General features: G+C 37.7%; 1 protein-coding gene across 7 annotated transcripts in view; it reads right to left on the reverse strand.

The window, feature by feature from the left end:
* Positions 1–13,817, reverse strand: part of GLIS3 (GLIS family zinc finger 3) — a 187,896-nt gene that overhangs the window by 127,292 nt on the left and 46,787 nt on the right. For all 7 annotated transcript variants that reach the window (XM_072859330.1, XM_072859331.1, XM_072859329.1 and 4 more), the window contains one exon: positions 10,209–11,334. In XM_072859330.1, the coding sequence (XP_072715431.1) occupies positions 10,209–11,334 (1,126 nt within the window). The remainder of the gene's footprint in view (positions 1–10,208; positions 11,335–13,817) is intronic.

The raw sequence follows: 13,817 nt of genomic DNA on the forward strand, positions 1-13,817 counted from the left end.
GCAACATATGACCACTATGCATCTTGCACTGATAAGCGTAAAAGAAATGAAAAAATTAACTCTAAAGCTTTCCACTGTGGGTGGCTGAAAGGTGAGGGAAGAAGATGAGTTTCCAAAGAGGCCATCACCATTTTTCAAGATGTGTGATGATTCAGACTCAGTATTTGAGATTAGTGTTGCATTCAGTGGCCCTTCAGGAACTCTTGACAACCAGAAGCAGAAGTAGCAGACCTCTGCCTTCAGAGGAAATGTCAGTTCTCATAAATACGCATGACAGACTTTTGAGAACCTTATCACAATTAAAGCAGATGAACAATCTTGCAGATGGCTTGCTTTTAATTTGGAACCAAAGTCTCCATTGAGTCACTGAAATGCCATGTTCCCAACCCAGGCTTCACAGAGATTCATTTAACTGAGTTTAACAGTCTGAGTGTAACTGGTGATATGGTGTATATTTTCAATCACTATGCCTGCAGAGCTATCAATTATAATGATTTCTACAGTATTTGCTCAATCTGTATGTCTCTTTCCTTGACAAGTTATGCGATAATGGATCTGCTTCACTGGTGCAGACATAAAATCAGTGTTACAACTTAGTAGCTCACATTGTTAACTTACACAATGGATTCAGACCACATTTGTCCAGGCATTCAAAAGCCAAGAGTCCTTGTGAGTCAGTGAGAGCTGAGCAGCCTTGCTCCTCAACAGTGGCTCATTTTTAAAAAAGGAGTCTCAATAATCCCAGCAGTCTCAACATAAATATTCCTTAATTCTGTTTATACATAGCCCACTCCTTTAAACAAACAAAGCAGACCTCATGTTCATGCCATCTACCAACTTATGTAACAGATTACCATCAAATACTTCAAACAAGGTTCGACAAGTGTGTCTGAATCACTTGGAAACTGTAAGATCACAGGACTGAAACTTTGTCATGCCAATTATGTAAAGCCACTGGAAAGAAATCCATGCATTTTTGCAAGCAGGCAAAGCAGGCTTTTTGTGGAACAAAAGAAGCCTTGTCTTTTTCTGTTATGTGACGACTCCTAATTAGAATCAATGATTTTTTATTGTTGGTCCAGATAAGCTTGTTTGCATAGCTGTAATTTCTTAAAACAGAAATCTGAATGTAACTAGGAAAATACATCCATCAGCAGTACGACAGACCTTGAAGAAGAACAGTGGCATTGCTTGATGTTTATATCTGATTAACCTTGGAGGCAATTGTGCAAATGTTAAACAGTAAAGCATATAGTAAAGAGCCAAAGCAATTTAATTTTGTTTGAATGTATTTATAGAAATGTACCAAGAGTACCCATAAAGGCACGTTGTCATCTTTTCCTTGAGCTTGTGCCAGCTGATGACCAATAGAAAACATTCAAAGAGGGAGAAAAGAGAGGGAGGGAAATTACTTGTAACAACTCTTTGTATCAAGCACACTGCTTCATGGACAGATGAGGAACATTGTATTTCAACGTTTCATGCAGAAACAGATCTTAAAAAAGAATTTCTTACCACAGTGACATCTCTCTAAAATGATTCACTTGTGATCTTGAACTTTCTAAAGATGTGTGTTAATTCCCAAGAGCTGAGTACTCATGGAATAAAGTTGCTATATATCCTTAAAAACGATGGTAAGAAAGTATCAAACCTAAATCAGAACAGACTTTAATAGACAGGAAAAACAAGCACTCTGAGTACATAAAGGTGATACCAGAAAACAATCACCTTGTGGCTACACCAGCGTTTAGCAAACCCAGACCCATTGAACAGAGCTCACTGAGTCCCACAGCAGCTCTAGACAAAACAGTCACAGCACCCTCACTAGCTCCTCTTTCTGAATTTCCTTTTCTCAATTAGTTCAGCACTCTACACAGGCACAGACAGCACCTTCACAGTGACTACCTCTAAAAAGACCTCCCTGTTTCCATGTCGCCTTGTTCAGAAAGGTCTGTTCAGCAGTTATTCAAGTGCTGTTAACACAAGATCAACAGCAATTGCATTTCTATAACAGAGGACTCCACTGCACTGGCTGTATTGGTAATATCCTTGTCCAAGAAGCCTATTTCAACCATTTATAGGGAGAGTCCACTATAATCATGTTCTGAACAGTGCTTACTCCTTATACTGTCCAAGTCCTTTCGAAACCTGCCCTGCAAGTATCTATCTGTGAAAGTACACAAGCTTTTAGCATCTGCTAAATGCCACCTCAGCTAACTGGGACTACAATGGCAGTAAAACAGAATTGCTTCAGGGATCAGACTGAATCAAGTTGATTCTTGTCTTCTTGGTGTTTGGGCTACTGTGTCTGAGGCTGAGGGGAGACCTTATCGCTCTCTACAACTACCTGAAAGGAGGTTGTAGTGAGGTGGGTGTTGGTCTCTTCTCCCAAGTAACAAGCCATAGGACAAGAGGAAATGGCCTCAAGTTGTACCAGGGGAGGTTTAGATTAGATATTAGGAAAAATCTCTTCATGGAAAGGGTTATCAAGCATTGGAACAGGCTGCCTAGGGAAGTGGTTCAGTCACCATCCTTGGAGGTATTTAAAAGACATGTAGATGTGGTGCTTAGGGACATGGTTTAGTGGTGGACTTGGCAGTGTTAGGTTAATGGTTGGACTCAATGATCTTAAGGGTCTTTTCCAACCTAAATGATTCCATGATTCTATGTAAATACGTGTACAAACCTGCGTTCAAGACATGCCATTGAAATCAATGGAATCACTGAGTTGTGTGTCACTGACTTCAGGATTCTGTCTGGAAGAATCTCACTAAAGTCTATGAGACTATTGCTGTGCAACTTACCCTTTAAAAATTCATAGGACCAGTCCCTTCTCTTGATGCCTTTAAACATTAAGTCAGTAAAAATATCTTAAACTAAATCCAGATGCTCAAAAAAATGTCAAAGAATACCATAGCATGTCCAAATGCTTCAGAATATATTTGCGTTTGTTTTGCAACATATTTAACTAGTGCACAAAAAGGTATGTGTCATTTTTCCATTTCTTAATTACTCTGCACAAATAATGCAATGACTGTTCTATGGTGCTTAATTCTCAACATTTTTTAAAGCCTATGTTCACAGATAAACCATCAGACTTAGATGTCTGGAATGTTCTCCACAGAGCGCCAGAAGCATTAATTAAACCTCTAATCCTTAGGAAATCAGTGTCAATCACCTGAATAAAAGCCGACAGTGCATTTACCTTTGCCTAAAACTGTATTTCCTTTCTGAAGAAGTAACATCACAATGCACAGTATAATCTATTAACTAGCTCCCTCTAATTCTCTCTTCCTTTCTTTAAAACAGAATCATGTTTTCTGGGAATGGTTTCTGTCTGTTTCTGTTGTGACTGTATCATAACTTGCATTTTCTGTTTTCCCATCATATATTCTTAGGCTTTTCTATCAGCAAATGGAAAGCTTCATAATTTACTCACTCTGTTCCTGACACAGGTCCAGCCATCAACCAAACAGGGATGCTGAAAATGCAAAGTAAAATCGGCAGGAAAGAGCAGAAGTTATCTAAAAAGACTTTATGGCTTGGAGAGTAATCCAATTTCCAAATACTTCACACAGACATGCTCCAAAACCACGACCTCAGCATCAGCCCCCCAGCTTTGAATTCAAAGAATTTTCTAGTTTAAAACCCTAGTATTAAAAAAAAACAAAACAACAAAAAAAAAACCCTCTAAATTTTCTGCAAGTGAAATTTTGGCAGATACAAAGTTTGATTTGGGATTCCACATTTCAAGTAGATGAAATTTTTAAGAGTGCTTCATTTTTTTAGTTTAGCATTTATTTATAGTTTGGTACAGCAATGAAAAGAATCTCAAAAATGTTCCATTAAAATCACGCTACAGGGAAATGAAAATAAATAAAATATAATCTGTGTGCCTATCTACAAGCACAAAGAGGTAATAAATTAGAAACTGCTCCACACAAAATAAGTGTTTGTGCATTTAGGAATGTTCATTTTTATTTTTGGATACTTCACAAAAAACGTGAAGTTTCACTTTTTAGTGAAACTAAAAAGATGCCTGTTTGAAAAACTTCATTAAAAATCTGTCTTAAATTTTCCAAATATCTAGTCAAAAGGCAAGAAAAGCTGGTTCAAATACTTAACAGGAAAAACAAATTATTCATTAGAAGAACAAGAATAAAAGTAGAGGTTTCATACATTTTATTCCGTAACATAAAATATGGTTCTCTGGCTATCATTTTTCACTCTCATCAGTTCTACCTCTGCATGTAGAAAGGAGTTTGCTTTGCATTTTTGAATGCATAAAGAGATGCTCTGATATTAAAGGTCAGTACTTTGGATACCATAAGCCTTCAGGTGCTCACTGAACTCAAGAGGAAGCTGCGCATCTTAAGCAGCCACAGGAAAAGCACATATCATTAAATTTTGAACTATGGATGCATTATATATTGTAAACTGAGAGAATAATATTAAAAGAGCATTAGGACCATTTCTGAGAAGTAAGATTTATTAGATTGAGCTAGATGCCATCTGATGTGATCACATGAGTTTGAGCTGTTTATGAAGGCACACCCACAATTCATAATTTGTTTTTCCCTTAAACAGGTAAAACATCATAACCAAAACCAGTGTTACTAAGATTGCACAAACTTGTGAGAGTTAGGAAGTCTTAGCTTTATGGTTGCAAATTAAAACTCAGCTTTTCTGTGTCTATACACCATGATATAGTCTAATCATTCATACGCCTCTGCCTTTTCCATGGTATTTCTGCTTCAGTTAGTTTACTGAATTAGTGAAAAAATGGGCAACAGGCAACTATGAACTTGGCATTTCCTAACTTTCAGCAACTTGGCTCTACAATTAAATTACTGTTCTTTTAACATTGTTTAAGACTAGGTGCTCAATTGCTACTTTAGCATAGTGAAAAATTCTTCTGCCAGTATGTAAGCAAAAACAAATTCAAAATTTTTATAATTTGTATTTTGTCAAGACTTCAGTGCAATATAGGATTTGATATGGTCTTCCCTTATCATCAAGAAACAGTGGCATGTGCTGTACATAAAATGTATAGTACATGCCATATATAACACACCGTATGAAGGCACACTGCAGAAGCCTGAAGATGGAAAAAAATTCCCAATCATTTTTACAGAACGCATTTCTGGTTTTAATCAAAATTTCATCTTGAACACCTTCTTCTAAGCACATGTTCTTCAAATAGTACACACACACATCTAAATACTCATGCTCATCTAAAGATGTTTACTTGTGCCTCAAAAAAGCGTTTTAGTTTTACGTTCTTTTTTTTTAACCATACCTGCTGTTATACATGCTTAGTAGACTGATGTGTTGTGGGATAATTTCAGATATTTAGCAGTTATTAAATGGATGTTGCTTCAAATCTGACAGGAATACTAGCAATTTCATTGGTTTAAATCACATCAAGCAGCTGTGATAAAAAGTGCAGTATCTGTATTGCTATCCCATACTTTAAAATACTAATGGCATTGTGCTGAAGTATAGCTCAGAACTTACAGAAAGCAAAAAGATTGAATTCAGTTTCGAAAGGGAAGCATTCCTAGTGTGCCTGAATGAAACTGCGAAGGGAGAGCCTGAAATTTATCTCTAGCAACATGCTGTTGCTATTTACACCAGCATAAATATATTAAGCTTATTGTTTGCATAGTACGACAATAAGGCTAATTAAGTACCTCTTATTGCAGCTGAACTTGAAAAGTACAAAAATACTCACTATAAAAGAAGAAACACTGAGTAGAAAATAAGTTCACTGGTACAGCCAAAGAGAGCAAAAGGTCAGCATTTGCCAATTGCTACTGTGGAGTTTCCACAGCTACCGTGAATTCTCTTTTTTTTTCTAATCCAGAGGAAATCTGAGGGAACCTCAGATACCATTGTGTAGTAACTGCTGGCAAACGTTACAGATTTTATCTCAACCACTGGCATACTAACTGTTTGCATTTCAACATCAATTTTTCATTCAACTTTTTCTTCTTTAACTTATGCCTACAAAGTACAAGCTAATGCATAAAACAACAAGTTTGAACATGCCATACCTACTTTATATAAAGTAGTTTAGGAATAGACACTAAATATATATTACCATGTCATGAATATTTTTTTTAATCTTTAAACCAGGTCACTGAAAAGAAGAATGCATTCCAGATGCAGTAAGTTGGAATAGAACCCAAAAGATGTTTTAATGAACAGTAAGGGAGCCCAAAACATTTTAACAGCTATTTAATGAATTCCTATTCCAAACAAGTCAACTTCAGGTGAGGCCTCCTGCATGCAGGTACTCTTCAACTTCACAAATTTCCATGTAATAAACCAAGGCCAAGCACAGTCACCTACTTTGGCTTCCCATATTAAAAAAAAATGCAGGACTCCATGAAATTCATGCTTTTTAAAATTAAAGTGCATTTTTTAGAACAAGAACCAATCTTCTAAAAATGAGCAGGAATGAAAAATACACCACGATTTTTCAGTACACAGAGAAAGTATACTGGATCAAATTGCCAAGACCTAATCGGGAACATGCAGCTTCAGCAGCAAATTCTGTTAAAGTTGGGAAAAAAGAGCCTGCTTCATTGCAAAACAACAATATGAAACAAATCTATCAGGACCAGTATGCAATTATTCTCCACTCCATCCCAGTTATCCCCCAGTACAGAGGGACAAGTATGTTCTGAATTTTTTACCTTAAGAATGCTTGACTTCAAGTTTGGATCTGATTATCATGATCGTCACATGTTTTTATGTGCCGCTATCTGATTAATACTTACCCTACGACACTTCTATCTTCCAGAATCGAAGAAGACTGCTCATCCAGAATGAGAAGGAACTAACGACTGGAGTATTGCTTGTAGCTATAGTTTATCGCTTCAAATTTTTGTTACATAGATAAATAGAAACTAGTTCAGATGTGGCAAAATCAATGCTGAGGTCAAAGGAATATTCTACTTGGCTTTGATTTTAACTATAAGCACATCAAGTACTGCAGTCCTAGCTGTTCAAACCCCTTCTCAAATATATGATTTAATTGTTACAGAGCGGTAACAGAGAAGAATAAAATGATTTTATGAAGATCAGCTTATAATTAATTGTGCATCTGATTCCTCATTATCTCTATTAGTGTTACAATAATACAACTTAGAAGTAACCCTGACCTTGCATTACTAAAACCTTGCAAAGCTTGCTGAACTATCACAGCAACCCATTGGGATATACAACACAGTATATAATAATATACTTTCAACAGTCAGCTGCACAGAAACAAGTACTGCATATTAAATATACTGACTAGGACCCATTGCAATATATGCTTAATGAGAAGATTGTCTCTTGCAAAATGTTAGGAACCATCAACACACACAGTGCTCACACAATGACTAGTGTATGAGGTACTAAGGTGACTAGTGTAACTGGCTGTCTTTGATTATAGGATGTCTTGATAGTTCCTGCCAAAGACAGTTAACATTAAGATAGTTCCTCCCAAAGACCTATTACTTCTGCTATATTCTCTGTAGTAAATCTGGTTGGTTCACATAATAGATGTGTATTTGGCATTTTTCTTTCCCTGCTTGGTCTACTAGACTGCCTCTTATTAGTCTGCAAACTGCAGTGGACATAGACTTACTTTATAATGATTTTAAAGAAAGAGGCATCCTACACATAGAACCAGAAAATAAATTATAGAAAGACCCTAGATGGACAAATAAAGATTATGAATTGATTCATTTGATTTATCACTTAAATGCATAAATTCATACAGGTTTAGTGAAAAGTTTCAAATTTATTTTGCATAATTTTTTGTAATTACAGAAATCATACTTCATTATCATCTTGCCCAAAGTGTTCTCCCTAATACCGCACTTAAAATGTCAGTTTAAAGCCTTAAATTGTATTGATATGACTCTAAATTTCACTGCTTGATGAGAAAGGTATGAAATCTGGCTGAAGTACAGCTTCCTAAATATATTGAGAGATTTCCAGACCATGACCCCTTGGTATGAGAAAGCCAAATACGTTTTCCCAAATTCACACCATTTGTGAAATGGTAAAGGAAGAAAGCAGCAAGCTGTTTCACTCAAACCGTGCTAAGAATGCCATTTCTGCATGATTGTCCCAAGAAAGGGGGCCTATGTTCCACATTTACACCCACATTATAAGGGTTATCATGTCACCCTGAATATTTCTACATTTCATTACACTTCTAAACATGAAAGCAAGATAAGCATGTGGCTGCTGCTTCTGATATGCAAACTTCGTGGCACTATCCAGCAATACTTGTTGAAGTTCAGTAAAATTAATCACACTTTTTAATGTTTATGAAAGCAATCACTCTTTGAGAAGCTAATATAGACACCTCTCATGTTTTTTGTGACACAGCATGACTTGGCACTCACTTTAGTTTAGGTTTAGTAATCTCAAAAAAGTTATCATATGAAGTACCTTATCCACTTAAACATTAACATATTTATCAACAGTGAATGATGATTCTTTCAAAGCTAAGGACTCCTTAAGGAGGCCGTATAATCATGAGAAGGTCACTGTGAGTATCATTCCTGAACAGGCAGGGCAGGGAGTACATAGTGCTACTAAAACAATGTTTTCCCCAGTCTTACTGGATCCCTCATCGTAATTCTCCTACTAGAAAGACCCTGGGTACTTGCATTACTCCTTTTTCAGTGCTCTTTCACCATTCCTGCCCTCTCTTCAGAGTGTTGTCTGTCCTCACTCATCTGCTCATGTCTGTCTCCATCTCTTTTTTTCCATGTGCTATTCCTTTGAAAAATTACTTTCTTGACTCCTAATAATTATTTTTTCTCTTCTTCTTTTTCCCCACAAAGCTAATGAGAAATTCCTGAGGAGGAACTGAAATTAATGGTAAACTCTGATCCAATATATCTGGAGAGCAGAGAAGAGAATAATATGGAATTTTTAAAAAATATTGAGAGTGCAGAGAGCCTGAGTTCAGACTCTAGTGTGACAAAAGGGAAAGACAAAGAGTCTTGCTAGTGTCATGACACAATCTCTACAGGGTCCTTTAAATTCAAGAGACAAACCTGGAAAGATAACATATCTTCCTGAAGGAGATCGGCCCTTTGAAGTAACAAAAGTGAAAGAAAAAGAATTTCCTCTATCCACTGTACAACCAAACATCTACATCATGGTAAGAAAATTATTGAACTAGGCACACACCGAAATAGACTCCTAGCACCAATTTATATTTCAGAACATATAAACAAATATGGTTTTTTTCAAGTTAATAATAACCAGCAGTTATTCCTAAAAATTATATATTCCTTATTTTGTTAGGTTATGCTGAGGACTAGAAACAGCACCGGTGAGGCTGCTCTCTGCTGACACTAAATAAGCACTTACCTATATAAGTTAAGCTAACTGTCATCCACAATACAAACTATATGTCAGGCCAATCAAGAATCTGAATTACAGAGATTATAGATGGTTCACTGGAGTCTAAACATAAACTGGTTCTAGGGTTTGCTGGCTAGATTGTTACCCCGTGTGATTACATATGCGTGAGACTGACTTGCAGTGACCCTAAGAAAAACAGCAAGAAAAACATGACTTTGGGTGTTGAATGCTCACTGCTAGGATCTGTGAACAGACAAATTGTTATGTGTTTTATTCCTACTGTATTCATGGAAACAGGGCTGTGGGTCTGGTTTTTGTTAGCAATGAAACAAACAACTGCAACAAACAACTGCCTTAAAAAATACCCAACTCCTCTCAGTTTCTCATGTTAACATTATGCAAGATCCTGAAAAATTCCTCAAGTCAAAAAGGAGTAACATGATACACTAATATTTCAGGATAAATTGTGCTATTTATTCTGCAGCACTTTTCCTGCATGTATCCTTCATGCAGGTACTTAAGTACTGATGGTACTTAAGTTTTGCTTTATGAAGGCCTGCCACATCACTTTTGCAGTCTACTGCAGTAAAAGTTTATAAATTTAGGAAATAAAATTTTGTCTAATCCTATCTGTCAGTACATATCGAATTAAAGAATACCTTTCCTTTCTGTCTAGATGGAAAGATGGAGCAGTCATTCATTCACACAAACTAGTTTAAAAAGCACACCATTAAGTAGGAAAAACAAATGCAGAATTACAACTTCTCTATATTTTCATGAGTAATAGAGAGCCTTTTATTGGTAAAAGAGACAGAATTCAGACTTACTGTGCATTTGTTTGGCTTCTCTCCTGAGTGGACTCTCATGTGAATCAGCAGTTTATAACGGGCATTAAATGGCTTGTACCTTCGTGGGCACCCTGCCCAGAAGCAACTGAAGTCCTCTCCTTTCCTCTGGTCTATATGGATCTTCTCTATGTGCCGCACAAGTTCTTCTTGCTGGTCATACAGCGCACCGCAGTCAACCCAGCGACAGCCATGCTTGCCATTGAAATCCTCTAGCTCACCATCTTCGTCAAGCAGGGAGCCTGGGGCAGAAGGAGGCAGGGGCAGTGGGTCAATGCGACTGGGGAGGCTGTGTGGATGCCGATGCTGGTGAGCATGGTATGGTGGAGGTGGCCCTTGTGGAGGAGGTGGGAGCAGCAGAGGTGGAGGAGGCACGTTGACCATACGGCCTGAGAAGTCATCCAGCCGTTCATTTTTCAGGACACCCACTGCCTGGTTGTCCACGGGCAGCACACCTTGCTGGATCACCATGTTACTTGTGGCAGCCATCTGCAAGCTGGCTTGCTCCAGCTGCTGCATCCGCTGGTATTCACCAGCCCCATCCTCAACGTACCCTGGGAAGGTGACGTTGCCATTAGCCATGAGAAGGCCTTTCTGGGCAGTTGGAATAGAGCAATTTTGCGGTATACAGCTTCCTCTCACTCCCAAAAAATGTCCATAGACCTCAGGCTGTGGGGAGACATTTGCTGGTGATGTCCTGGAGCTGTTGATGTAGGCCACCAGAGAGGTTGGGGATGTACGAATGATTGTATTGAAGTCAATCCCAATGCCATCAGACAAAGGAGACAGAGAGAGTGCTCTCTTTTTGGAGCGGGCTGATTGAGACCGAGCTGAGGAATGGTGAGGACTAGAGTAAGGGGAATGCTTATTTTCCATGCCATATAAGTAGGACGGTAATGAATTAGAGATGCAGTTACTAGACACAGATGTTCCAGGTGAAAAACTTAGTAAGTCCCCCAGCTCACTGCCATTTTGTAAACCTTGGTCAGGAGGAACAGAAGGAAGTGTCCTGTACCCATGCGACCACTCTTGCTTAACACTCAAAGTGGACTGACTTTCTGACAAGCTTAACGTCGTAGAGGCCAGAGACTCACGTGACAAGAGCAACCTGGAATAGAGGCACAATAAAGTAAGCAAGCAGTTAGACAATTCAGCAGTGGTTCTTCTACATTCACACACACATAAAAATTAAAGAAAGGCTACATGTGAGAAAAGTTCTTCCTAATTTTAGGTACTCAACTTTAGCACTCTCAGTTAATGTACCAGCAGGCATACACAGGCAATACATATGTAATAAGGTCACTTAGGAGACCAACTTTAAAACTTCAAGATTTTGAAGAAAAGTTGCTGTAAAAGTTCTTGATACATCACTGCAGAAATCAATGCAAATGTTTTCATCAGCTGTGGTGTAAATAGATTTGGGCTTCTGAAGCCAAAGCATTATGTTCCTGCCTTGTATGAAACTCATATTGATTTGAGTTGACTATTATTTCTGCTGGCAAAGAACGTGAAGAAAACTGATTAATAAAGAATAAATATTTAACCTGAATGACTTTGCCAATTGCAATGCATACAAATAGTATTCTCCACAGAAATAGCTGAGGTTTATAAATACAGATAATATCTAACTTTACAAAACAAACAAAATAAATGAATAATGTAGAAGAACTGGTTGAAGGGGTTTCTTTAGTTTTGATTTGATGATTTATCTGCCTCCAAGTCAGCAATCAAAATTTTTCACGAACATGTAATCTTGCTGTTATCATTGTTTTTTCACAGAAACATTATGAAACTTGCTTATGCTGCCAATGTCCTACAGGTAGCTTAAAAAAAGAACTCATAAGGTCTTAACAATATTGTTTTCTACAGAAAGCTATAAAAAGGAAATACAAGGACATCAGGGTCCCTGATTCATGGCTGCAAATGCTGGGTAGAGGCCAAGTGGATTTATGTCTTTATGCTTCCAGTCCACATCTTGGCAGACTTAGATTTCCTGCCAACCAGTGGTACTATCAGTATATTAATTTCTATTTTTAAGGGGCTCTAACAGTAGGAAGAACCAGGTATGTACCTAGATAAACCTGGGTATCTCACAGACACAGAAGCCTCTGCATCTTATGTTTTGGGGGTTGATTCCTGGGTTTATTATTTTCACAATATACTTTTGAAGAAGCATAGAATTTCAATGGTGGAGCAAGTACATAGGAAATTTGGTTTCTCTTCTAAATCTAAAATGCATTTTTTAAGGTGGACAAGTCCATCACTGCTTCTCAGCTTCTCACATAAAAAACAAGATACACAATAGTTCCTCCTACCATACAAAGACTTCAGGAAGTCAAATTAACTTTAAAAAGACAGCTAATAAGTACTAATAGGTACCTTAAATACCAGGTGTTGGAATGTATTTCTTAAAGCTCTAAGTAAACAGTATACGAAATATTTACATGCAATAATCCAAAGGAACTGTCATGTTAGCAAAGAATAATGTATTCTTATTTACAAAGGTAAGTTCCTATAGTCAGTTATTTATAATTATTTTACTGCATGGTTTTATATTGCTACAAATGTCAAATTTCTGAAAAAGAAAGTATGGACCATTAAGAAAATTAATAAAAACAAATCTCATCTCTTTCTTCATACAGACATAGTTATAGCAAGCACCTTTGAGGAGGCACTTCTAGGCACTTCTACCTATTTGACCTGCTTCTTTCTTTTTTAATAGGGAAGCAAGTTTTGATGTCTGCCTAGGGTAAGCAATATTGCAGTTGCTTCTGAGTTTTGCAAGATTTTCTTATAGACACTGCTTCAGGAAACAAGGATTCATAGGACAGATCTGTTAAGGCTCATAGTTGCATTGTATGTCTGTACCACAGTCCTACTGCAGTGACTGCAGCTTCAGTGGAGATACGTGAAAGTACTTAATCTAAGAATTGGTGGTAGGCTAAAACTGGGGATCTGAATCCCACTTAAAACAACATTGGTCAACCCAAGAGAGCAACAACAGATCCTAAACAATGGCTCTGGAGATACTCCCAGTGAATATGGCACTATTTATCAAATTTCCGTGATTTTGCTTGGTAAATCGACTTTTAACCTCTGAGATCTGTGGATTATCTTTCAGTTAGATCAGCATGGTTGAAAGAATATTTGAAAACACTAGGTGAAGTCATTCAGGCAAGAGAAATGTATATAGCTTTCCACAGTCAGTTCTAGCCACAAAGGTTAAAGCTGAAATATCACAGTGTCTTTGTTATCTTATTCTGCCCACCACACGAGCACTCCCTAAGTGATGGGTTGTTTCCTACCACAGTATTTACTATTATAGCATTTTCCAGCACTTGAGAGTCAACCAATGTGACTTTCGTTTGAAGGGCTGGATCATGCTGCAAGAACACAGCCCAGCCATTGCCGAAGAGCTGGAGGAGGGGAATTGGTGCTCAGGACACCATGGCTGCCCCTCAGCCCCTTTTTGTCTAGAGGGGAAGCTTGGCACAGGCTGAGGGAGAGAGGAAGCAGTTTGCAGGTGCTATGTCTGTGCATTGAGATAGCTCACGAACAGCAAAAATGTAGCTTTAAATATCACCCAGCCTT

Source organism: Ciconia boyciana, chromosome 4 (genome assembly GCF_034638445.1).
Source record: "Ciconia boyciana chromosome 4, ASM3463844v1, whole genome shotgun sequence".
In the NCBI taxonomy this organism is placed as follows: domain Eukaryota; kingdom Metazoa; phylum Chordata; class Aves; order Ciconiiformes; family Ciconiidae; genus Ciconia; species Ciconia boyciana.